The sequence below is a fragment of the Topomyia yanbarensis genome, chromosome 2 (genome assembly GCF_030247195.1).
Source record: "Topomyia yanbarensis strain Yona2022 chromosome 2, ASM3024719v1, whole genome shotgun sequence".
In the NCBI taxonomy this organism is placed as follows: domain Eukaryota; kingdom Metazoa; phylum Arthropoda; class Insecta; order Diptera; family Culicidae; genus Topomyia; species Topomyia yanbarensis.
The window spans coordinates 441,951,513-441,978,926 of NC_080671.1; the positions used below are offsets into that span (position 1 = coordinate 441,951,513).

At 40.5% G+C, this 27,414-nt stretch overlaps 3 protein-coding genes across 4 annotated transcripts in view; 2 read left to right on the plus strand and 1 right to left on the minus strand.

The window, feature by feature from the left end:
• Positions 1 to 1,572: 1,572 nt before the first annotated feature.
• Positions 1,573 to 27,414, minus strand: part of LOC131685634 (G-patch domain and KOW motifs-containing protein) — a 142,730-nt gene continuing 116,888 nt past the window's right edge. Inside the window, exons 3-4 of the mRNA XM_058969495.1 lie at positions 2,326 to 2,458; positions 1,573 to 2,252 (exon numbers count right to left, since the gene is read on the minus strand). Of these exons, the coding sequence (XP_058825478.1) occupies positions 1,666 to 2,252; positions 2,326 to 2,458 (720 nt within the window). The 3' untranslated portion in view covers positions 1,573 to 1,665. The remainder of the gene's footprint in view (positions 2,253 to 2,325; positions 2,459 to 27,414) is intronic.
• On the plus strand, positions 2,630 to 4,055 carry LOC131685638 (uncharacterized). The gene is made up of 2 exons (XM_058969499.1): positions 2,630 to 3,445; positions 3,505 to 4,055. The coding sequence occupies exons 1-2, from the start codon at positions 2,648 to 2,650 to the stop codon at positions 3,946 to 3,948; spliced, it is 1,242 nt and encodes a 413-aa protein (XP_058825482.1). The 5' UTR covers positions 2,630 to 2,647; the 3' UTR covers positions 3,949 to 4,055.
• LOC131685640 (uncharacterized) overlaps positions 25,130 to 27,414 on the plus strand; it is a 36,534-nt gene continuing 34,249 nt past the window's right edge. The window contains exon 1 of one of the 2 annotated variants that reach the window (XM_058969500.1): positions 25,130 to 25,312. The gene's annotated coding sequence lies outside the window, so the exon portion shown is untranslated. The remainder of the gene's footprint in view (positions 25,313 to 27,414) is intronic. The other variant, XM_058969501.1, reaches the window with a different exon arrangement.

Consider the following 27,414-nt stretch of genomic DNA (forward strand, 5'->3'; position numbering starts at 1 on the left):
CCAAGCTTGTTGATAACTACCGCTAAAAGCCTTGACGTCTAGTATTCCGGCTGCTTGACCGATGAGGGCCTTGTCGAGATGATACAGTTTCATGGCTTCAGAATCACTCGAGTTGGCCATCAGATCCAAAAACATGGCCTTGAATTTCGGCCAGCTAGGGTAACTGCCGTTAAACGTAGGAATTGGCGGTTTTAGAGGCTCCTGATGGATGATGACTTGTGGTTTCGAACCCGCTTTCGAGCCTGCTCGGTCCTTTGCAACCAGTAGCAGTTCCTCTACATTCGTTCAGACCAGGTGAAAAAGGTCTTCAAAATCCTGGTAAATTTCTGCTCGTCGGTACACAGTCGCATCCGGGATGAGCGCTATCACCTTGCTGTGAAGTGGTGGTTATAAGTGGTACCATTTTTTTGTTGGTGGGGCTACCTTTCGGTGATACCAAACAATATGTAAATTCCATCAACGTCTGGTTCTGGCATTAGCATCTGTCGATGGGCTTTGAGGGCAGGCTTTAACACGCTTTCCTATAGCTTTGCTCACCATCAAAAGCCTGGCGGTGCCAAAGCTAGCTAATGGGAAGCAAAACGATGAAAATAAAATATCTCAAGCCTGAACGTGATCCACAGGAGCTAAAAATAGATTAACGAATGAATTCTGCCTGAAAAGGGGCAGTGACGATTCGCTTATGAGAGGCATTGGGGGTAGAACGGTCCACTGTAGGTATTGGGACTGTGGCGGGGATCACGATACTGTTGGGAATCAATGATGAAATCATCACAGTTCCTCGATGGCGGAGTGGTTAACGCACCCAACTAGAGACTGGGTAGATCGCAGGTTCGATTCCTGCTTGAGGACATATCTTTTCCCTATGCGTCCAATAAAAGGAGCTCCTTCGACCTGGTAGCAACTCCAGTATGATCTGTGAACAGATTTCCGCCCCAATCGTTAACCATGATAGGCGTCGGGGTGCTTTTCCTCTTCTTGTTAATCATTTTGTAAAACTACTTCTGTAAAAATCACGGCAAGAATTTCAAAAGATGATTTTCATTCACCTCCCTTTTCCTTGCAATCAGAAAATCATGAGGCGACACTGCATAGGCCTTGCATGAAGTCCGGATAAAGTGGGGAATATGCCAATCGAGCTATAATATACTCTGATTCGTGATTGATAGCGTATATATGGGAAATACATTCAAAAAGGGGTTACAACCAATATCGGAGTAGTAACCATATCATCATCATGAACCGTGTCGACGGATGGTTCTCGTAGAACCCGCAGGAGCTCCTTCAAAGGGACCAGACTTCCAGGTCGCTCTCACTTCAAATTTAGTATTTGCAAGAACAGTAGTGAGGATAAAACTGTCATGAAGAAGCGCTCTGGAGCTAGTTTGCTCCTCCAAGGCACAACACGAAACATCTAAGAATTTATGGTTACCGGAAAGCTTGATTTTCTAGCGCTTTTTCAATGGAAGCTAAACCTCGCTAGTAATACCGGAACCATCTGATATAGTTAACGTTTTTAAAGATCCACCACAAAAAATTGAAATTTTCGAAGGAAATCATTTACCTCGTTCCATGATAATGGTTGTCATTCACTTATTTTTTATTACTTTCACAATCACTCACAGTCAACGATTAACTCACTTCCTCCAACTCCCCGAGCCTTCACTACCGACGACTACGAGATCGACTTCGCTGTTTCTTGCTCTTTTTCGTTTTCTTCTTGTGATGCCGATCATCTTCGTCGGACGAATGAGCAACCTTCCGCTCCCGTGAGTGATCCCGGCGTTGTTTGTATTTGTGTGATTTCTTTTTCGTCCCGGAAGATGTCCTTCCATAGGACGATGCTTTCTGGTGCCGATGATGATGATGTCGATTTCGATCTCGATCATTTACCGAACCATCGGTGGACTCATCGGCATCGCTTAAATCACGTCTTGTGTGGCGATCTCGGTGATCGTGCCGATTGTTGCTGGTTCTCGAGTCACGATCATCACGACGATCGTCACGCCGATCCCTTCGATTGTTATGATCACTCCGGGAAGGTGAGCGGGAACTGTGGCGGGATCGGTTTTTGTGCTGTTGTTGTTGTTTGTGATCAACTGTATTCGTCCGGTTGGAACAGGAAGCTTGAGGTTTAGGTGGAGGTGAATCCGAAGGTTCTCGTTTGATCTTACGTTCGTCACGCTCTTCTTGTTTAACCGCTACACCAGTGGTTGCCGAGCGATACTTAAACTCTTCGTACTTTGCATTGTCTGTTAGGGTAGAAGGAAAAATGTGACAATACAAGTTATCGGAAATAGAACGGAGAAAATCATTCCAACTTACTTAGCACTTTGGAGTATTTGCTGTACTCGGCTTTCGAGACGAGTTGGAGTAGGTATTCGTTCAAAGATTCCTGGTTACCTCCGAGGGCGAAACAAACCAGCACGCGAGAGGTGTCCTCATTTAGGCTTTCGACCTGAAATAAAATAAAAATATGATATAATAATTAAAAACAAAAATAATGTAACTGGAAGTACATGGTTGATTTGTGCTAAAAAATAAATGATTACACACAACTGCAACTCTAATCTTATCACCTAGCGGCGTTTTATCGGCCTTTATCGAGACAGTTTATTTTCCACTTTCGTCAAAAGCAGACGGCACGATGAAACCGAACGACTTAAACATTCCACAGTACGTGCAGGACGGCATCCGAAAAGTTGCCCAAACCCTACAGTTCAGTCATCAATTTACCGTGGACTACGACTTCCGTACCGATGGTCACTACAGCTCAGCTTGCGTGTCCGTGCGTTATCAAATCACACTACGTGAAGAACCGCGCGAGTTGACACTGCTCTGCAAGGTACCGCCCCCGGATGCGGATGATACGCTGCTGGCACTGTTCGAACGGGAAGTGTTTGTCTATCAGCAGCTGCTGCCGACATTCGGACAGTTCCAACAGGAGCGTGACATTGCACCTACATCGGCGGAGTTTGCGTATGCGCCGATCTGTTACTACGCCTACTACGATCCGAAGCGTCGCGAGGGAATATTGATTCTCGAGGATGCTAGTCGACGAATGTTCGGTAATCGGAACAAGTACAAGCCGATCGACTACGACCACGGGCGGTTGGCGATGATTCAGCTGGGAAGGTTTCACGCGGTTTCACTGATTATGAAAGAGCAACATCCGAAGATTTTTGAACGATTTCAACGATTGGAGGATGTCACCGCAGATCGGGTGATGTCCATGGAGGGTTTTAAGGAAACAATGGAATTGTCATTCAATCATGCGATTGGGACTCTCAGCGTCCACGAAACAAACAAGAAGGATAAACTGAACAAATTGAAGAATTCTTTTGTGGAGGAACTGAAGACGATTGCCGACAGTGAGTTGTCGGAGCCATTCTGCGTTATCTGTCATGGAGATTACAGTAAAAGTAACGTCATGTACAGTTACAATGTAAGTTTGTTGATTGTTGCACTTGAATTATTTGAAAATATTAAAATGTTTATTATTAGGGCGGTTTCCCGAGTAAACTGGTAATGCTGGACTGGCAGCTAGCGAAGTACGGATCTCCAGCGCTAGACTTCCTGCACTTCATGTTTCTCAGTACGGACGAATCGTTTCGTCGACTTCACTATGACAACATGCTGCAAACGTACCAGAATGCACTGAGGGATCACATGGAGCGTCTGGGAGGGGACAATGCGACGGAACGGTTTCCACTGACCACGTTAATGCGATTGATCCGGTCGCAGGCAAAGTATTCGGTTACGCTGGCAGTGCTACACATACCGTTGATGATTACCTGTGCCGGCGAGGAAGACGACGATGAGATCAAGGATGGGAAGGAACATAACGAAAATGGGATCGACCGTCGGGAGAGCGGTTCCTACGATGCCATATATCAGGCTCGAATGAATGGTTTATTGAAGGATATTTTTCGACTGGGATATCTTTGAGAATATTTAACATTATTTGAAGAAAGCATGTTATATTCATTCCATCTATTCGTCCCATACTGGGTTTGACACATTACGACTTACAATAAACTACTGATTTTTATGAAGTTCTAATTGTTATTTGAATGCCAGTAGTTTCTTGGGATACCGAAAGGTTCAAATTGTCCTGAATTCATAAACGTGAATCAAGCGTAGCATTTGAGTTACATATAATGCATATAAATAACGTATCGCTACAACTACATATATCTAGCCGAACCATTATTATTTTATTACGCTTATCTATAAATTACCCAAGAAAATCCTTTTCCCGAAAATAACAGTTCTCAGATAAACCATTTCCCAAATTGTGTATAAAACAATAAGACGAATTTAAAGTCTTCGTGTGTAGTCAAGTTGACTGAAACATTAATCTCAACTTCCTCTACTACCGCTATAATATAACTGTCCCATGTGCTATTGGATTCCATATACACATGGGACAATTATGCGTAGAGCGGCAGTCTAGTAGCTATTGTACCCTTCTGAACAAAATGGTTTTAACTAATTTTATCTTCACGTAGAGTTATAGCAAAGTACATTCGCTTTAGCTTGCGAGCTGAGCCACGTTTCGATTTCGGTAGGATTTTATCAGAACCAGACCACTCTATTCTCATTTATTAGAGGCTGCATTGTCCAGTTAGGGCTAAGTGGCAACGAGGAACAGTACTATGTCGCCCGTAGTTGGAATATCCGGTTCTCCGGAATGGTAGTCGCAGGAGTGTGTTATTTCGTAGAGCTCGAATACGAGTTTGAAGATCCAAGCTTTCTAGAAAAGTAGAGTAATCAAATCTGACAGACAGTAAGTACGATATAAAGATGAAACAATAACATGCAGACGTATATCGATAAATACCTACAGTTATGCCGGGCTCTAGGTTCATGTATAAAGACCCCGCTGATGGAGAAATAGATTATTAAGATTCGTCATTAAAGATTTCGATTCCCCGTTTGGAGTTCATTTGATTGAAACCGGCCGGGCTGTTTGTGACCTTATGCCGGCCCATAGATAAAGATTCAAGTATTGTTACGTTTTCGAAGGACGAAAATGAATGATATTCGGCCGTGACGCGATCGAAATATCAAACGTCCGCCCAGATATGCGCAGGGTTTTTGTTATCAGTCTTACGAAGGAGTACCTTGTATAGGTACCTGCACACGAAGTTGAGATCAATGGTGTAGTCACCGATTCGAGTTGAGTATATATGGATCTGCTGAAGCCCAGGGTTGGCAGTTTCATAGTTTTGCTCTTCACTGTAAAGATTAAGGATTGACTTTCGCCGGACTTTTGTCAAATTACGTCCTGATCGCCTTTTGTACTGCGTTTGTCATTAATTGCAAGCGCTTGGGTCATAGAGCCCCCTGTTGCGGAGACAACGAGCTGGATCCAAATTCAATAATTTATTCCTTGATTACCGAAATACAATTAAAAAATTCTTACAATATAGATTTTACTGTATCGATTTTGTTGGCTATTTTCGGCAAATTTGAGACTAAGAGAAATGAAAGCAATGAAATTGAAAGACGGATAGGTATTCTAGAGCGAATCAGTTATAAACTTAGAACGGAAAACTAGAACTAGGCAGGCTCATATGGGCATGATCGAAAGGAAATGTGAAGAATTCTTTGCCTGCTGCAGAGTAGGAGTTGGGCGTTGCACCCAAGTCTACCGCATGGTCTATGGTAGAACATAACTCATCATCATGTTTTACCGCCGACGCCGGCAAAAAATTCTTCACAAATCCTCGCCTAGAACGACCATGCGATCATTCTTCTCCCTTTCTGCTAGCATCAAGCCGTGACGTACGCATTCAATCGACACCAAGCTATCGGTATCGCACCGATCCTATTGTGATTGAACTACTTATTGATTTTTTCGTTCCGCACACACGGATGGCTGGTGTGTGCGGAACGAAAAAATCAATAAGTAGTTCAATCCAGTTTAGCTTTAGCTTTCAAGCAGAGAACATCTAATTTTTGAAGCTCCGCAGTTAAAGTCGATTTTCAAACAAACCTTCTATTTGTTAACAGTTTCTATTGTGTTGGAACTCGAAGTGGGAGAGAGTCATGGAAGGGGACTCCGGCGGCGGAAAACCGCCTTGGGCCTTTGGTTCTCGATTTGATGAACTGACCGATTTTGACACTGGAGACGACTGGAAGTTGAAAACGCAGATTAAACGGAAAAACGTGGAGCTACTCGAGACACGCTGCAAGAAAAATTCTTTACTAAGGAAAGCAGATTGGAAGGAAACAATGGACCACGCTATTTAGTGCTGTCTAGAACAGATGGTGAACACACAATGGAAAAGGTATCACCATTTTTTATCAAAAAGGCTATTGATAGTATTACACCACGTGTCACAATCAGTCCGATGAAAGATGGGAAGCTACTTCTGAAATCAGTGGACACTCAACAAGCCGAAAAACTAATGAAACAAACAAACCTCGGAGGACAGATCTGGATTCGAATTGAAGAACACTCTTCTCTGAACACTACAAAGGGTGTTGTCAGTTGTTACGATTTGAAGTTTCTATCGGATAATGAAATTCTTGAGGGACATGTGACGGAGATCAGGCGGATCAATCGCCGTAACCAGAATAAGGAACTGGAGCGTACCTCTACCGTAGTCTTAACATTTAATCTGGGATATCTACCAACATCGATAAATGTAGGATTCCATCCATGCCGTTTTCGCCAGTATATACCGTCTCCTTTGAGATGTATGAATTGCCTCAAATTCGGACATACTAAAGACCAGTGTAGAGGAAATCGCGTGTGTGCGGGATGCGCAAATCTATACCACGATAATACTCGATGCGTACAAACCATCTGTGTGAATTGTAGAGGTAGCCACGATGCGTTTTCGAAAACCTGTCCAGTATACGAAGATGAATACGAAATCCAGAAAATTCGAGTGACCGACAAAATTTTCTTGTGTGAAGCTAAACGAAAACGACGATCACAAGCTCCGAATCCAAATACGCCACAGCTTACCCGAAGCTTTGCTAGTGTCACGGCGACGGGAAAGGTTCAGGAAAATTCTATTGAAACTAACCGAGAAATAAGAAGCACGATGAGCAGCAGTAACCGAGATCCCATTATGCAGAATGACCAACCCAAATCTGACCAACAATCCCTACACGAAATCGCTGCCAGCACAAGCTTGCCGAGAGAGCATGGAATTGAAATACGATCACCACAGTCTACACAAACACCAACGATATCTAGCATTAACCATGATGATCATTCCAACCATTGCTTCACCGTCGAGAGAGTATCGACGGACAGAGCCCGATCGAGATCACGATCTCCATTGTTTACAACCTCACAGTCTACCAATATCGATGGAAAGGTTCAAGGTAACTCACTAACACCTATGCAAAAAAATAATGATTTGAGTGAACAAAACAACAGAGAAAACCCAAAGCAAGATCAACTACTAACACAATCGCCAAATGAGCATAGTTTTACGGTATTATCCCAAGCTTTAAAGACATCGATATTTCTCAAGGAAACTGATCTAGAAACCTGATAAACGCGTCAGTATCAAAGCTTCTTGGTAAAACATTCTTTTTTTTAATGCTTAATACAATAATTCAATGGAATGCGAATGGTTTTTATAATAACTTTAATGAATTAAAACTTTTGATACAAACCTTACGTCATAGCTATCCAAGAAACTCACTTTGATCATTCGAGACAACCTACACTAAAAGATTACAAATTATATTATAAACTCGATCAGTTTCACCTAAGAGCCTCAGGGGGTGTGGCAATCGCCGTACTTGATTCCTATTATTCCAGAGAAATTGAATTGAACACAGAACTTCAAGCTGTTGCTGTGGAAGTATGTGTTCCGATTGAAATGACCGTGTGTAGCCTTTATTTACCACCAAGTAAGACTGTAACCGATACAGAGATTAAAGATCTATTGGATCAGCTACCTACTCCGTATATAGTAACAACTGATTGCAATGCACATAACACTCTGTGGGGTTGTCTAAGTGACAGTAGTAGAGGTAAACTCATAGAAAAAGTAATCGAAGAACAAAATCTCAATATTTTCAATGATGGAACGCCAACCCACTACTCGGTTGCCAACAATTCCTATTCTGCGATTGACCTAACTTTTGGTTCCCCAAGTCTTTCTAACCATTTTTCTTGGCATGTCCATGAGGATCTCTGTTCGAGCGACCATTTTCCGATAGTTACTGCACTGCAACGATCTCTCAATACAACCAGACGTCCCCGATGGATTACCAATTCGGCAGATTGGCCAAACTTTCGACACTCGGTTTCACTGCAAATCGACGAAAGGGAAAACTCCAACTATGATACCTTAGAGAGAGTGGAGCAGTTTTCTGCTTGCCTTACGAATGCTGCAGCGAATACTATCCCAAAATCATCAACGAGTGTAAAAAAGATCAAACCCCCATGGTGGTCTCAAGATATTGCTAACTGTATTAGCGAGAGAAAACGTGCTCTGCGTAACTACAAAAAACACATGACTCCTGAAAATGAAACTGCATTTAAAATCGCCAAAGCAAAAGCACGCAGAACTATTCGCAAAGCACAAAAAGACTCGTGGACAAAATTTGTTCCTACTATCACTTTTTCCACACAGAATCGGGAAGTGTGGAATAAAATACGTAGGATCAGCGGAAAAATAAAACCCCAAACAATAACAGCGTTAAAGGTTGACAACGAATTGATTCAATCAAACGAGGGTATCACAGAAGCTTTTGGGAAAGCCTTTTCATTTGTTTGTAGCTCGGAAAACTACTCCCCGGAATTCTTAGAGCATAAAACGAGAGAGGAACGTGAAATCTCCATTTTGTACGAGATAGGAGGTGCAGACGAACTAAACGTGATGTTCACAATGAGTGAACTTCAATTCGCTATTGCCAGTTGCAATGGTGGATCTACAGGACCAGACGATATTCATTATGACATGATCAAAAATATACCTTTGGATGGTATGTATTATCTGTTAAGACTGTATAATGAGCTTTGGGAGAAACGATTGTTCCCGGAAAAATGGAAAGAATCAATAATTGTTGCAATTCAGAAACCCAACAAAAGCCCCTTGAACCCTCTCAACTATCGCCCAATCTCCCTTACATGCTGTCCTTGCAAAGTAATGGAGAAAATGGTAAACCGTCGACTTGTTTGGTATCTTGAATCAAATGAATTGTTCGATCCAGATCAGTCAGGTTTTCGACGATTTCGAAACACCATGGACAATCTTACCACCTTGGAATCAGCCATACAAGAAGCATTCGCTAATAAAGAACATCTGGTCTGCATTTTTTCGACATTGAAAAAGCATATGACATGACCTGGAAACATCGTATCATTAAGACTTTATCTGACTATGGAGTGCGTGGAAATATGCTTCGATTCATTGAAAACTTTCTCAGCGGCCGTATATCTCGGGTGAGCATCGGCAATACCTTCTCATCAATATATCGTCATGAGAATGGTATACCTCAAGGTGCAGTTTTGAGCGTGACGCTTTTCATTATTGCCGTTAACTCAATAAGACAGTATTTTCCACCAGCTATACGAAAATTGATTTTTGCAGACGATTTAGTAGCTTTTCTTAGAGGTAAATCTTTAAGAGAAATCTAAAAAAGTTTACAAACATTATTAGACAACCTCTCTCACTGGAGTAACTTGACGGGTTTTCGATTATCCCCACTTAAAACTAAAGTAATACATTTTTGTCGCCTAACTTCCTGTTCAACTGATCCTGAATTATTTCTAAATGGCCAAAAAATACATGTTGTGGAGACATGTAAGTTTTTGGGATTAATTTTCGATAGACGCCTTACGTGGAATACTCATATAAAACAATTAAAAGCAAGAACTAATGGAAGCATGAAAATCATACGAACTCTATCAAACACTAGTTGGGGTTCAGACCGTCGAACTTTACTAACACTACACAAATCATTGATACTATCTAGATTGGAATACGGGGCAACAGTATATTCTTCTGCACGCAAAAATCTTTTGAAACAGCTTGACTCCGTCCATCATCTTGGCATCCGCCTAGCCACAGGTGCGTTTAGGACCAGCCCGGTAATCAGCCTACTGTCAGACTCAGGAATGATTCATTTATCGCTTAGGAGAGATCAACTGATCATGACATACGGAATTAGAATACAGTCCTTGCCAACTCACCCTCTCTACGGAATGCTTAACCAGCCCGAACTTGGCCAGCGCTTCATGAACAGACCACGACTAGCACGACCATTCTACATACGAGTTTTCGAAACATTTGCAAAATACCAACTCAACTATGGAAATGTCAAGACTAGGGGTTTTCATGAAATCCCTCCTTGGAAAGGAAATGCGTTTTCAATAGATTTTTGCCTTTCTCATATAAAGAAAGGCTATGCAATCACTGTAAAAATCGACTTTTAACCGAGGCCCGGAGGGCCGAGTGTCATACACCATTCGATTCAGTTCGTCGAGATCGGCAAATGTCTGTGTGTGTGTATGTGTATGTGTGTGTGTCATTTAAACTCACACAATTTTCTCAGAGATGGCTGAACCGATTTTCGCAAACTTAGTTTCATCTGAAAGGTATAACGCTCCCATAAGCTGCTATTGAATTTTTAGTTGATCCGACTTCCGGTTCCGGAGTTACGGATTGAAGAGTGCGGTCACACAGCAAATTCCCATATAAACTGGTACCACAATGATGTTCAAACGATGTAAAACATATTAAAATTGATGTAACATTACTCTAGTTTGCGGGTCTGGATCACTAATGATCAATCAAAGTAGCTTTGACCACATTGGCCACCTATGACGGTTCATGACGTCCCCGGGGAACCCGCCAAGTTCCTAAGCTAATATCATACCAATTCCCCAACGAATTCTCTACTGATTTTTACAAACTTGATTTCAAATGAAAGATACAGTAATGCCATTGACTGCTGCTGAATTTCATTCGGTTCTGACTCTTGCTTCCGGAGTTACAGGGGTGTTAGTAAGGATACACTGGAATTTCCCATATAAATCAGTACAATCGTAATACCTCAGAGGCTAAAAACTATTGAAATGGTCACCAAATCACTTCTAATCGCAGATCTAGATCACTGATTGCCAATCAAACATTCTTTGAATATATTGTCCACTATCGACGATTCCGGAAGTCCGGAATTCCGGGCATATTCCATAATTAAAGTCACATCGGTTCTTCGGTGATGACTGAACCGATTTTCTCAAACCAAGTCTCAAATGGAAGGCAAAATATGCAGTTGAGTATTGCGTCGCCGCCCCTTCCCCCCCCCCCCCCCCCCGCCTTGCCCTTACACCTTCCTCCTTCATCACTCCCCTCCTCTTGGACCACCCTCATGCCCGCATTTCCTTCATCCACCCCGTATACCGAAATAAGATGATGGATTTCTGACGCATCCTCCACTCCCACTCTACTAACCCCCCATTCCCTACACGTTCAAACCCATTCCACCAACCTTTCCAAATTATAATCACATGAAGATAACATTGAACTCATGCTTATTAAGCTAATTAAATATTATTCTTTTGCCTTTCTTATATAGAAAGGTTACGCAATTGCTCCAAAAACCGACTTTCTAATCGAGGCCCGGAGGGCCGAGTCTCATATAACATTCGACTCAGTTCGCCGAGATCGCAAAATATCTGTGTGTATGTGTGTATGTATGTATGTATGTATGTATGTATGTATGTATGTATGTATGTATGTATGTATGTATGTATGTATGTATGTATGTATGTATGTATGTATGTATGTATGTATGTATGTATGTATGTATGTATGTGTGTGTATGTGCGGATTTGTTAACAAAATGTCCACATCGGTTTCTCGGAGATGGCTGAACCGATTTTTACAAACTAAATTTCAAATGAAAGGTATAATATTCCCATAGGTTGCTATTGAATTTCATTTTCAACTGACATCTTGTTCCGGATTACGAGTTGAAGAGTATGGTTACAAAACAAAATTTGTTGATTTGTCCACATCGGTTTCTCGGAATTTTCTGAACGAATTTTGACAAACTTGATTTTAAATGAAAGGTCCATAAGCTGAAATTTGTGTGGATCCGAGTTCTGGTTCATGAATTACAGGGTGATACGTACGATCACGCAGCAAATCCCGATTCTAACGAATTCTGCGATTAATTGGTGAGGTGATTTTTTTCCAAAATATAAACACAACTGTTGAATTTGTAGATCTAGGTCACCAACAGTCATTCAAAGTCTCTTTGGCCACACTGGCCACCATCGACGGATCCGGAAGCATCCAAATCCAGAATAACGGTTATATTGGTTTTTCGAAAATGGCTAGAACGATTTGATCAACTTAGTCTCAAATGAAAGGTGTTGCGTCCCCGGAAACTGATATTAAATTCCATCTCCATCCGACTTCCAGCTCCGGAGTTACGGGTTGTGGAGTGCGATCACATAGAAAACTCCGATTCAAACCGATACCTGGATGAATGCAAAAAGGTGCTCTTATATATACTTACCAAGTGTAATAAGAAAGAAAGACATTTCCATAATGTTATATTGTACGAACCAGTTATTAAATCATAGTTTGGAGAAATGAGAAAGGCACAATTGCACCTATAGGTGGATTAAAACAGGTTTTTTTATGACAAAATGGACTAAAGCTAATACTCCATTTCCAGAACGAATTTCGTAGGCTATGCCATAAATACCACGATTATTACTTTCTTTATACTGATGGATCAAAAACTGATAATATGTCCGGCTGTGCGGTTTATAGCTCAGAATACCAGTACCAGGAAAAGCTAGAAAATGGGTCATCTGCATTTACAGCAGAACTGAAAGCGATTCACCATGCAGTGAAATATATTATGAAACATGATGTTTTAATATACAAATTTTTAATAGCTTCTGATTCCCTCAATTCTTTAATGTCAATAGCCAATTTGTACAGCGATAACCCACTTGTTGAAAATATCCAGGATACTTTAAGGAAAGTTGAGAGCAATAATAAAATAGTTCAGTTTCTCTGGATTCCTGGCCATATGCAAATTCCAGGGAATGAGATGGCGGATGAATTGGCGAAAAATGCAGTTAATGAAGAAATACCTAAACTTGGACTGAATACTTTTGACTGTACATCATTAGCAAAGTTAGCAGTATTTCGATCTTGGAAACATAACTGGCAGGATACGACAGGAAACAAGCTACGAACCATCAAACCAGATACGGCTGAATGGGCCACATCACATAGGCAATCTAGAAAGGAATCAGTTGTACTTACGCGTTTAAGAATTGGGCATTCGAGTCTTACACACGGTTACATATTCAATCGGTCCCTTTCTCCCCAATGTGATGAATGCAATACAACTCTTACTGTATCACACATTCTAAATGAGTGTAGCAAGTATTCTAACCAAAGAAAACAATTCGATATTGACCAATCTAATTTAGGTAACAATGCTCAGAAAAACCAAAATTTGATACAATTCTTAAAGGATACCAATTTATATGTACAAATTTAGTCTATAGCTACTTATTAGTCATATAATTGTAATATACTTATATTCATAATATGATAGATACTAACGTTAGGTAGGAACTGTAGTCTTAAATTAGTAGATTAGGTACTAATAGTCATATTGTGCTGTGTACCTTAAATTCCTAAATATATAAATAAGTAGTTCAATCACAATAGGATCGGTGCGACACCGATAGCTTGGTGTCGATTGAATGCGTACGTCACGGCTTGATGCTAGCAGAAAGGGAGAAGAATGATCGCATGGTCGTTCTAGGCGAGGATTTGTGAAGAACTTTTGCCGGCGTCGGCGGTAAAACATGATGATGAGTTATGTTCTACCATAGACCATGCGGTAGACTTGGGTGCAACGCCCAACTCCTACTCTGCAGCAGGCAAAGAATTCTTCACATTTCCTTTCGATCATGCCCATATGAGCCTGCCTAGTTCTAGTTTTCCGTTCTAAGTTTATAACTGATTCGCTCTAGAATACCTATCCGTCTTTCAATTTCATTGCTTTCGTTTCTCTTAGTCTCAAATTTGCCGAAAATAGCCGACAAAATCGATACAGTAGAACTTTGCGGCAATTAAAACATAGTAAAATATAGATTTTAGTTAAAGAATGTTCCATAATTTCATTTTCTTCTTTATACATTTAATGATCCAACTAGGACCCAAATAAATTGGCAACACGGTCTGTTCAACACACTGTTTCCTGCACATATCATATTATCGTTAATCTATGTTGAGCTCGAATCTAGTGGATTTTCTTACCTTTCAATAGCACTAGTTTGCGGTTAATTAATCAACTAAATGCGACACGTAGCAATTTTGATCTAATCAGATAAAAAATAATTGTTAGCACAATTCTCACCTAGTTTTAAGTTATTGCTCACTAGTTGTAAGTCTAGTGTAAGCTCTAAATATAATTCAGCGTATAGGTATAAGGATGTGATAAATAGCAAAAAAAACAGTATTAATTAGTTCACTTTAGTTTAGCTCTTCCGCGTAATCAGTAAGTATAGGATCTGGATATAAATCAATAAGGCCATCGCAAATCTTTTTTAAAAATTATGTCACCCCCCCCTTCAAAATCGCTGAAAAAAATCAGGGGGCAAATAAATTTTTTAAAATAACCAAAATTCAAAAAAAAAATCACGTTTTATAGAACAACAATAACTTCCATAGAGTTTTGCTTTTCGTAACTGAAAACTATTATGGTAGTTTTAGAAATTACCATCCCATGATAATTTTTATTTTGACCATTCTCGGGTAAATGTGAAGTTTAAATGAGATCATCGATCCAGTCCAACATCAAATGAAACGTTTGCTGGTCGCGGAAGGAAGGACCCATCTGTGTATTATCAAACAAACATCTCATGGAAAGGCTAATACAGACCGACTTCTGAATTGATTCCATTTTAAACGCAATAGTCGATAGAGACATAATCGATCGTTGCATTCGAAAATAATTTCGATAAAGAAACAATCTGAATTCAAATCAGACTTCTGGAGATTTATATGTGGTTCAATATTCAATATACATGAGCTTTACCGAAAGGTTTTTGACATTTAAAGATTTCATATGGGATCGTAGTATTCATACCGTATTTCCGCAGCCATATGTGCGATTCTTATGAACTTGATCAGATCAAAATCTGCTACCAAACCTTCCATTTAAGGCTAAGCTTGTGAAAATCGAATAAGCCGTTTTCCAAGAAGCCGAAGAGACATTAATTCTGAAATATTCCAAGAACCAGAAACATGCGAAATTTTCGAGATAGACGCTGGAATCAAAAGAACTTTGTCTGGCCATCAGCGATCAAGAATGCTCTAGCAAAGCTAAATATAGATCTTACAAATAGTGGTATCATCGGCACTTACCGCAGGAAGACCCGGGAATCCATTATTGATGTCAATTTTTGTAGCCTTGGAGTAACCGGAAAGATGGACTGAAAAGTGTGCGAGGATATATCCACAGCGCCCACCAAGCGATTTGGTACAGCGTTGATAACAGGACTATGAACTACACATGAATATGAATATGTAGGAGATATATAAACGAGGGAAGATGGAAAACAGCGATTTTTCACAGGAACGTGTCCGTCAAAGAACTTGAATTTGAGGGTATCCTCTTCAACCTAAATGCGAACGAGTTCACGGCACTACTAACAAAGGCGTGTAATGCGACCATACCAAGGGATGGGAAACTGAGAAACGGTCGCCGAGTGCTATACGACGATTATCGATCTACGTATAAGTTGCCTCCGAGCTTGGAGAAGAAGTCGGAGATCACTTCGGTTTCTCATCTCGCTCAGTTCAGAAGCTAGAAATCGCTCCGCTGCAATAGCAGGGCTAGTAATCAAATTTACCCGCGCGACGTTTGGCAAAAATTGATTCCTTCTGCCTAGTGTGTGATACGTGAACAAATGACAATGCCAAGCAAAAGTATATCACGATGCGGGCAAACTGTGTTGCTGTTGACTACACGAAATATCCGGTAATACCATCAATTCATGAAGGGGAGCAAATGTTGAAGGTGAACTTGAAGTTCAACGTAGCTTGCGGTACTTTATGCGGTGCAATTCCACCATTTGCGTCATGCGGTACTGAATATGTTAAAAAATATTAGTCAAGCAGAATCATTCGCTTCCCAGAACAACATGAAACACGTCATCGAATGTAATGACATTTTATACAGTATCCCAACGTATATAGATGTTGACAGTATTGAAATAAAGATACATGACCTGGCACCACGTACTAGTTCCTTCGCTATCAAACAAATCCTGTCAAAATACGGAGAGGTGAATAGTGTTGATGAAGATAGTTGGAGGAACTTCTTCCCAAGACTCCGCAACGGAGTTCGTGTAGTGAGAATGCGTCCGACAAAACCTATTCCCTCTTACTTGACTTTCACATGCACATCACCTCATGATGTTGAATATTCTCAACGAACACTAGTCACGCACCCAGGACAGATTCCTACCTGTCAATATTGTGATCATCCGCTACACCACGGGAAACCTTGCGCAGAGAATGCTGAAGAAATTCCACCTGATACGACCAAAGCCGGTATACAATCATCGTATGTTAAACCACAACCAGTTGGTAAACCAACGACTGCAGACCGGGCATTCACAAGCACCAGCTCAACAACGATCAGCCCCAGTATCACTAAACCAACTGCCATTACCAACATCGAAGTAACAACGATTACAGCAAATGTTTCCAAACCAACAACCAACACCATCAATAAGGAATCTAATACCGATGAAGAAGGATTTACAATAGCGACCCGTAAGCACAAACAACAAATAAGAACATCCGACGATGAGCAAGATGAATGCATTACCGATGATGACATTGACGTAAACGAAAACGCGAGAGAAGACGGACCAAATGACCCCCAAGGTGCACTCCACGGCTCAGTTGTGCTAACGCATTGAGCCGTGTTAAATATATTTAAAATTAAAACAGAAGTCAGAAAGCTCAAGGGAAGCGAGCTGCAAGAACCGCTCTCAACAAAGCAGTCAAGCTGGACAAGAAAGCCTTGCCACGAAGCCAACGCGAATTTCCTTAGGAGAGACCTACAAAGTTGGCATAACAAAGATAAAAGGCACAGCTGCACCACCTGAAAGGTGCCCGGAAACGATGGAGGTCACTATCGAAAGGTTTTCCCCATAACATGAATCTATTTTCGCCGTACAGTGAGGAGGATGATCACAAAGATGAAGATCGATTTACCAACAAACAGCTTATCGAGATGGCGAAAGTCATAAAAGTGAAGTGATACATGAGAGCGATCCGATAATTGGAAGCGACAAAAGCTGATGTTGCTTCTGATGCCGGGACAACATGGAGATCTTTCAGCGTAGTCAATATATCCCTTGGTAATGTTAGAGAGAAGGAGTAATCCTGAACAAGCTAACGAAGTACGCGGACCGTGAGAACGGCACCTCATGTAATTCGGCTTCCTTATAGGCAGGTCTACAGTGAAATCCATCCAAACGGTTGTGTGAGCTTTGGAGACAGCAGAGATAAGGATATCGTTTTTGCGTGGTGGTTCCCTTAGACGTGAAGAATGCTTCAATAGTACTAGCTGGGAAGCAATCGCCCATTCGCTGTACAGCATGAGTAACTCTCCAGGATATTACAGAGCTACTTTCAGTACCGAACACTGATCTACGAGACAGACAAGGGAGAATCACAACTACAACTGACGTTCCTCGACTCGACGCTGTGGAACGCAGTGTACGATGGAGTATTGAAGCTGAACCTTCCCAGAGATACAACGATTTTCGGCTTCACGGATGATGTGGTGTTCCAAGTAATCGGACAATCGCTAGAAGAGGAGACACTCGACACGGAGACGATTGCCCATCATAAAACAGATGTGGGGATGACTAGCAGCCGAAAGACAGCGCGGTCGGAAAATATATCATCGATTTCAACTTTTAAAGTTACGATGATTATGTTAAGGGGAAGGCTGTGAGAGCAACCAGTGTACTGGTTGCTCTCACAGCTTGAGGCGCCAGTGTGCTGGGCACCACGAACCAGCTGGAATCGCCGGACCGAAGCATGTGAGCAGACTAGTTTCACTGTCAGGGACAAGATCGAGTAGGTCGAGTGAAGCACCAGCGGTGGGTCGTCGAGTTTTCAACGAACCGGAAGCAGCGAACCAGAAGCTACGCTCCATCCGGTATCGCCGAACCGTCCTCGCCAAGTACTGGTTGGCCCTTTGAGTAGGATTTATGGACTATGCGAGAAGATTGCGACAAAACTGGGAGCTAAATGACTCACGCAACAGGCATCGGTATCGGGAGAACTTCCGCCGAGGAATTGAGATGGTTCGCGAAAACAGGAACTAAATGGTTCACAGAAACGGGAGCCAAATGGCTAACGGAAGTTCACCACTGCGATTAGCCGGATATGTGTTCGGAGCTAAACCGCTCTAATGTATCATTTTGTCTTAAAACTGAATCAGCCTCCCCACGATATAACACTTCGATGCAGTCTCGTGGAACAAAAAGAAGGAAGAGAAGTAAGGACTATTAGTAGCGGTTACGCACAAAAGGGAATCCCACCTAGAGCCAATGCACTTTTGAAGCTATTTAACCATACTATAAAACATACAAACATTTTCAGATATCGACGAACTGAATCTAGTGGTATATGACACTCGACACTCCGGTGTAGCTTAAAAAGTCGAATTTCAGAGTGATTGCACAGTCTTCCTTATATGAAAAAGGCAAAAAATGAACTGATGATTGCTATACATTTCATAAATCCGTACGACTATCAAATGAATTTATCTGATGTGGTTACCTACTGCGCAACAAGATGGAGAAAAATGCAAAGATTTCGAAGATGTACATGGAACCGAGCCGAATTACTATCATGTACCAAACAAACAAATCTACAAGTCTTCAAGCACAAGCGACAAACCAAAGCTGATGTTTCCACTAGAGTTCGGAAAAGTATAGTATGCACAGGATGTACGTTCGCCAGGCTACTGTATACGAAATACGCAATAGAAAAAAATATCAGAGAAAACCATATCTGAGATGAATAATTCCATTGACGCACACTTTACCTTTGGATTCATTACAGAATGTTTTCCAAAAGTCCATAAGTGAAATGTTGCAATCCTGTTTCTGTACATTGTTATCAAGCAGGTTCACCTTTGACCGATTTTCATGCCTTGTGTGTACAATCGGTCCATGTGCCGCCACAACGGAACGAAAACTATTCAAGCAACCAAAAGTTAATACCTTAAAGTACTCTTAAATGTTTACATTAAGTTCTTAGAGAACTTTCAAGCTTTTATTGGGAATTTAAAAATTGCACTGTTGGGAAAATTTTTTAAAACGAAAACTTTAGCATCCCTTTCCTATGTGAACTTTTGATTGATTCAGTAATGTTTGCTTGAATTTTTCTAGTAAAACAAATAGCTCAACCCCGCTATACGAAATCACCCTGCGGAAACGTCCACGAGAACAATCGAAAGAAAATGCAAAAAGAAAAAAAATGTGTTTATTAAAATAAATATTTATTTTTTGTTTGCCCCCCCCTTCAGAAAAAAATTTGTACTTGGACATAATTTTTAAAAAAGATTTGTAATGGCCTAATGGTTGTTTTGTTTATGTTTGTGCCCTTTCTGTTGCAGCCGATCCCCCGGGCAGACCAGGTGGGGTGTATTTCGATACAGCGGCATCAAGGCGGTACGCAGTAGATTTAATTAACTAATGTAGATGCAGCGTAGTCAACACCCCCCCATTACAGCAAATAGAACCGGTGTGGCAAATGCGAAGGGAATCTTGGCAATGATTCTTGCAGTTCGAATACTTAAAAATGTTCTTACTGTGAGTAACGTTTACATGAGATCGCCGCAGTTCCGCCTACACACAGCGCGAGTAGAAATTGAAGCGTTTTTTTTTTAGGGGCGCTCTAAGCACTCTTTTGCAGAAATGCCATCCGACCATAACAATCTTGCTTGCTCTTTTAGGTAAGAATATTTCCTCGCTTGAAATCCTCTGCAGAGGTCAAAAGATTTCCCTCAAGGGGACACCAAATATAACGGATCGAGGAAGTTCTGGCCCTTTGCAGCGGGCCGTGATTCTGAATGTTATATTCATTGTACGGTTCAGATATGTGCGGGCGTACAGACTTCGCGATTGCGTGTATCATCGCGAAGGGTTCGAGCATGAATTCTATTTTATAACCGTGTGCCTTTCGCATATCCACGTGTGTTCTTGTAAGCTCGCGCTTGGACCGTGAACCCAATACTTAATTTTAAAGTGAATTCTTCCATATCACTAGAGTTCACGGACATGTAGCCATGTTATCTAATGTTGCGGTTCTCAACATTTTTCGTACCACGGGCTCCTGGGTTGCTGCGGACTCCCACGGATAAACATCGATTTTGTATGCTATAAATATTTTATTTTTAGTTTGTTAGGAAACCAGACTTGAAATTTCAATACGAACTTGGAGAATATATTTCTCTTCGCGGACCGCCAGCATCGACTTCACTGCCCTCTAAGGGTCCGCGGACCCCAGGTTGAGATTCATTGCTAGTGGATATGAGCGTTATTTTTTTTTATTGATCCAACTTAATGTATGAACCTAAGTTGCTAGGACGGAGAGTAAAGATTTCCGGATTGACTGATTCATGATCGCGCGAACACGGACGTTTGTGGGTTCACGTTTGAGACTGCATTTTTAAGCTCGTAAGTACTAAAGGTGAACACCTTATTACCGGGGTGTTATCAAGTTGGAGCGATCGCGAGCGTAGGTGTGCGTGGATGATCGCGAAGGGCTTAAGCGTTCGTATGTTTGTCACGTGTGCTCGCTTGTATGTGACTTCGCGCGTATAAATTTGATTTTTTAACTGTGTGGTCATATTTCCGTGTGTCCTTGAATAGTCGCACTAACCGTCATTCTGATATTTAGTTTTCGGTGTACGGTTCAGATTCAGACAGTGAGTGAGTTACCCTATATCACTAGAGTTCACGGTCATGTCGCCATGGAACGTGTTGCTTAGTGGGCATGAGCGTCATTTTTGTTTGGTCCACCTGAAGGCATTGAAACTATGCTACTAGGGTCGAGGGTAGGGACTTCCGGACGTAACCGATACATGATCGCGCGAACACACGTGTAGGTCCGCACTTGAGACCGCGTTTGTGAGTTTATAACTGCTAAAACGTTCACTTAATCACCAGCGTTTTTTCATGTTTGCAAGATTGCGGGCATAAGTACGTATGGATGATTGCAATTGCATGTCCATTTTTGTGATCAGTTTTGGGTTATCGCGAAGGCCACGAGCGTTTGTACGTTTGGAATGAGATATTGTGAGCGTGCACAAGAAGACATGCAATTGATTGTGTTGGTGAGTGTTAGTATGAATCTAATTTAAGATATAGTAGAAAAAGTAAAAATAATATGACGAATAAAGATAAACAGGTGAAAAGGGATTCAGTAGAATCGTATAAATTGACCGATATTATTTTTGGTAAACATGAGTAGCGTAAAAGCAAACTACTAGAAGCAGTCATCAGGGGTCCGCGAAGAAGATTGTTTATTTCGGAATGAGTTTTTTTTTGTAACAGACTGAAACTAATATTTGGATAGTATACAACATGGATGTTAAGCCGTGGAGGTCGAAGGGGTCCGCGGGACGAAAAGGTTGAGAACTGCTGATTTAGAACATAATAACAATTTTTGCCCACACACGAAAAAATAATCCCGAAATCGTGAATAAAGTGCCATGAATTCTGGAACAATCACGTTTTCACGTTACGAAAACAGGACCATGAACAAAAATCGTGGATTTTATAATTATGTTCAATTTTCCTTCAGTAACGCCCACGTTACGCTTTTATTGGTGGAAATATTTGTTTTTGTTTTGTGAATTTAATTCATGTTTTCCGCCAAGTCATTTCCAAATCGATTTTCTGTACGTCAACTAGTACGCAGCTTTAAGAACATTATTCATATTATGTTATTCATAGATTTGGGAACATTAGTTTACAAAATAAAAACAGTCTGGATACTCTCTCGTGAACTATTTCTCGAAACTTGAAATTTTATTCATGAATCCATACAATCCTCATGAACTAATTCATGATTCTTAATATATTAGTCACGATCCAATATCCGTGCTCGAGAAATAGTACAAAAAAGCATCAAATATTATTGTTGTATTCGTGAACTGGTTCATGATTCCTAATACAATAGTCACGAATGACCATTCGTGCACGTAAAATATTTCACAAAATCATGACATATTATTCGTGGGTTCGTGGACTAGTTCATGATTCCTAGTACTTGACCTAGGATCTATCTTGCGTGCTTATGATATTTAGAATACCAAAAACCCAAAAACCGCGAATATTGGCATGGGTTCATCGAAGGACTAACGAGCGAAACATCTATGAGCACTCATTGGGACACTGTCCGATATATACGCAACCGAAGCAATAGCTACCAAATCGTTGAATATTCCAACCGCTGGATATTCGATTTCGCAATCAAATTCTGCCCAGAATCTGTGCCGACACAGAAGATCTCCTGCGTATGAATTACGGTTTTCGATGGTGCAGTTCTCTCTTGTTCTTTTGTTACACAACAATAACGCTTGTGGAACTTATTCTACAATGTTCTTTCGAGTAATGTCATCCCTCAAGACCGAAGGAGAGTGAGAGTGAACGCCATTCGCATACCGGGAAACTTCGCCTTCGACCACAACTCATATTGGACGATTGAAATGATTTACTGTATCCAGAAGCTAGTTGAAAAAGTGATGCTATACCATCTCATTGCTCGCATTGCTCCATCCCGAACTACGATATGGCGGACTCGTTAGCTAAAAGCAAGCGACATCTCCGAATGATCAATTTCTTACAACGAATATTTTGGTAGTTCTAGTCAGAGGACACTTGAAAGTTTGTTGACCTCATGGAGAAACGGTGAGGGTCGTCGCTGTTTACACAATATATTGTCCTGAAGGTATCGACGAATCCTCGGTTTTGTGTAGTATCCCGAATCATGTCGAAAATCTCGTCTATATGAACTACAAACTTCAAATTAAAACTTACTGAGATTCCTCGTTGAAGCAAGTGTTTAGCTTTGTCTGCTTGTAATAGGTTTGGTAACCTTCTGGTTTTGCTTCCAAAGCGGCTTGTAAAATCGTGAAGTTTGACCGCTATACTGACAGGCATTAAATAAAAAGCGAAACTGACTGTTTTATCTGAACTGATTCCACTGATCTCATGAAAATCTTGGTTATTATTAATTTGACAAAAATAATGCCTGTTCCAATAATTTTATCTAGTTTGTGTATGTTAAGCCTTAGAACTCGATTCCCTGATTCACTTGCTTAGATATTCAAATTGGTCTCGAAAAATCTGCCCTCCCCGAAGATTTGTGATGCCGAGCCTATCGACTGCAACCGGCTCGGGTCATCGACATCATCACCACATTGGCAGCGAGACCATAAATATCATGCAATATATCATGAGAGCTCCACTTGTGCGACAACGACGACCGATGACGACAGTATCGTCATGCCAGCTGCCTTATCAAACGGCAATGAATGAGAATAGAGCCTAATGTTATATTTTATAACGGTTTTGAATATCTTTTCCCGGCAGTCGCATTCGCTAGCGCAGGCCAAGGTAAATCGTAATACAAGGCAGTGGAAAGACTGCGAAGAATGATAGATGATTGGAGGTGGGCTGGATTGGTCAGAAAATCACCCGCCCTATCGCATCGGTGAAGTGGAGACCATATGAACGGATACCGCTTGCCACACGGCAAATAACGGTAAAAGCAAACTGCATACAAGTTGCTGATGATCTACATCGATGGTGGTGTGTTTTCGGATTGTAGATTGGGATCCCTGGGTTCAATCTATGATAGAGGCGCTTGTGAATTTTATTACTTTTACTAAACAGCTTGAAGAAGATATGAATTATATGAACCGAAACGTCGGTAAATTGTGCGTTTGTTTAAAATGGGAGCTGGAGTTACAACAACATTTCATTTAGACCAGTTTATAATCAAAGGTCCCAGAGTGCTTCCTTGTGAGCCACATACATTATTTTAAATATATTTAAACATTTCTATAACATACTACCATCCCCCAACGAAAACAACTCTGTCACGAGCGGATTCATGCCGGCAGCTCAAACCTTTGTTCCATACAACAGTTTATCAACCGAGCTGATTCCTGATTTCTGTCCTGATATTTGAATGACGTGTTTTTAACACCTGATTTTTCATATGGATGAACAGCATTGCACATTTTTGCAACAACGAAGTATCTCTTTGTGCAATTTACAGGGTGTAAACAAAACACTCATGTGAACAAATTAATTAATTGTTCTCTAGTGGGGAATAAGTTACAGTTGATAAGTGCTGCAATAATTTCGCGATCGCCTTTTATATAAACTAACGTAACATTGGTATTTTTTTTCAAATGCTTCTATTCGACACGACTCGCGACGGTAACCTAATTTGCAATCATTCAATTGAACATAGGTCGGATAGAACATTGTACAACAATCAACTATGAGCTATCATTTTGTCTACAGCATCATTTGCGTGATTGGAACATTGACCCGAACAATAGTACGCCTCCCGCAGAAAATAGCTAGGAGGTCAAACATAAACTATAAGGTAAGGTCAAGGTAGTTGGCCAATTGTTGGACATAAGCTTAAATGTTAAAATGACCCAATCAATCAAATACGCTAGTGAAAAAATTTCAATAATTTCGATGCCACAAAATATAAACTGACCATAAACAGCAATCCTACCTTTCGAGGATATTGGTGCAACAAAACGTATGCTGCGCTATTCCAATAAAAACATATCGAAGCGAAGAGACAAAAAACGCGTAGGAAGATCGCAGCAAGATGATTGACGCTATTTGGGATGCTCGAATTTCCCTTACGAATGCGAGGACGAACAAAATCCGACTGTTAAACATACACATCTCCGAACGTGACACTTGAGCAACCCAATTAGAGTAATTGTGCGAAAGTAAGTGTAATAATCAACTTCGTAGCTCGGCGTGAAGCTTTAAGTGCATCGAGACAGTCAGTACCATTTAGAGCTGCGAGATCGAGAGACGGTGGATTGTGAAGTTGTAACTATCAACACTAAATTAACACGTCGCGCCTTATTTAAATACATTTCGTACCATTGCCATACTCAGCTGTAGTGTGATTTTCCTTCAAACCAGATTCAGAAGTTATATGTGCTAAAATAGTTGTATGGTGAGGCGGAACGATTTATGTAGGTATGCTAAACAGATATTGGCGAGCTTGTTGAGCTTCTTTTTACGTCCAGTTTGGTTGTTGTTTTCGAAACTGAGAGCTGTGGCCCACAAGATACCTAGTTGTGGATTCACTAAAGAAATACTATAGTGGGTCTTTTGTCATATATAAAATATGTTAAAATGATTTAAAGAATAATCAAAGATCTATGAGTTTTAATCCAACGATAGTTGTTAATAATCGAGGACTTCATCTATCCAAAAACCTCAAATTTCAGAATTGTGATCTTTAATATTCTCCAATATACATTTCAAAAATTGTCGGATTCTGATTAGACGAAGTCAAAACGCAAATTTTCGATGTCCAGACTAAGCACAATACAGTTAAGAAGGTTTGGTCCGTGGCAGTCTAGAACGCTATGAATAGGGTTAGCTTACTTTTTAAGTGTTTTTACTTTTTCCATATAAAAATCAGCAAGAACATTTTTTTTAAGTTTTTGCGTCCAATTTTGTAATTAATGGTATAATAATCAATTGTAAGCATTGAACTCATTACTACATGTGTATTTGAGTAGATATTAGTATTTGCAATTGCGCTCGAAAACTACGTCCTCATTGGTCTTGACCTTTGTTTCAATTATAAAGCCATAACCTTAAGAAGAAATTAACTTACTGTCTCTTCGGGATGAAAAGTTAATGTTTTTAGTGCGTTCGTAGTAAACCATGCTAATTTTTTTAGGGTTGTGGGGGAATATTCATACACAAAATTCCACCTAAGACATCCTGTGAATATAGTCGACGGTTTGGCCTCTAGTGAATTAAGTTCACGTTTTTGGAGTACTATTCCGTTGGACATTACATGAAATCTTAATTGAAGGTATTGACACTTACACAAAAAACTAGAATTGAATTGCATATTGTAAACTTTTGCAGAAAAAAATATGAAATAGTTCAAGTTCTTATACACCGAAATATACATTTTGTTCATCTCTCTCTCTCTTTCTTTCAAAACTCAGACTTTTTCAAGCTCTATGCGAGATAAGGAACATGTTGCAAAATTTCCTTGTATATTAAAGAAATGTGTATACAGAACAGCTCATGTTTAGACCATACACAACAATAAATCAACAGAGATCTGTTAAAAGAGACTCCCGAGAGTATTATTTAACAGATCATCCTCCTCCCGCAATCGATAAGTGATCTTTCTCCAACCTTGCTTGCACTCGATAAGTATTGAGACTCTAGGACTCTATACAATGAGCCGAAGTACTGTACTGTTGTTACCTCTGTAATTGTACTTTTTACTTGGATTTTTATCAAAATTTTTAACCATTTTTAAGGGATTAAAAGGAGCACGCTTCTCGCAACTGTCAGTATTCATGCCTAATGTTATGGGAAGTGGCTCGATGAAATGATGGGAAATGATAGGCTTGTATCAACGGTTTGATCAAAAAGAGTGGATATTTACAATCTAGCGAATTCCACACAACTAAATCCGATTTTGTACTGCCACTTATTCAAAATTGTATTATTACACAATAGAACTGCAAGGGGGTGTTACATCTAGACGTTTAACCGCAAGGGGGTGTTACATCTAGACATTTAACTGATCAAAGACGATGTGCTTATGATCATATAATTACGGTTCGAACTCGTGTGGTACGAGCCAGTTTGCCAACTCATGCGTAATACCGTCAGAGCGGAGAGTTGCATCTAACACCTCTTTTCTGCCAGCTCGTGCAAATATTGGTTATAAGTTATAAGTTAAAATAAGAATTTAAGGAGTTTATTATAAAAAACATTTCATTACTGTGAGTGGAGACAACATGTCTTCTGCAAACTTATAAAGATGCTCTCCTCTACAACCTTTTAGAAGATAGCCAAGCGCTATCTCTTTTGGCACAACAGTCATCTTTTTTATAGCCCACCCTTGACCAATTAAAAAAAAAGATATTGCCAAAACATTGCACCAAAAAATCGTAGAATATGTAAAATTGTAAATATGGACAGCTTTGACTCCAATGAATTAAGTACCTTAAAACGCTGTTTTGTACATCTGTGTAATGGCTCAAACTGTCACTCAGGTTTTGACATGATAATATCTCGGGGTCCGATGCGCTTCTAAA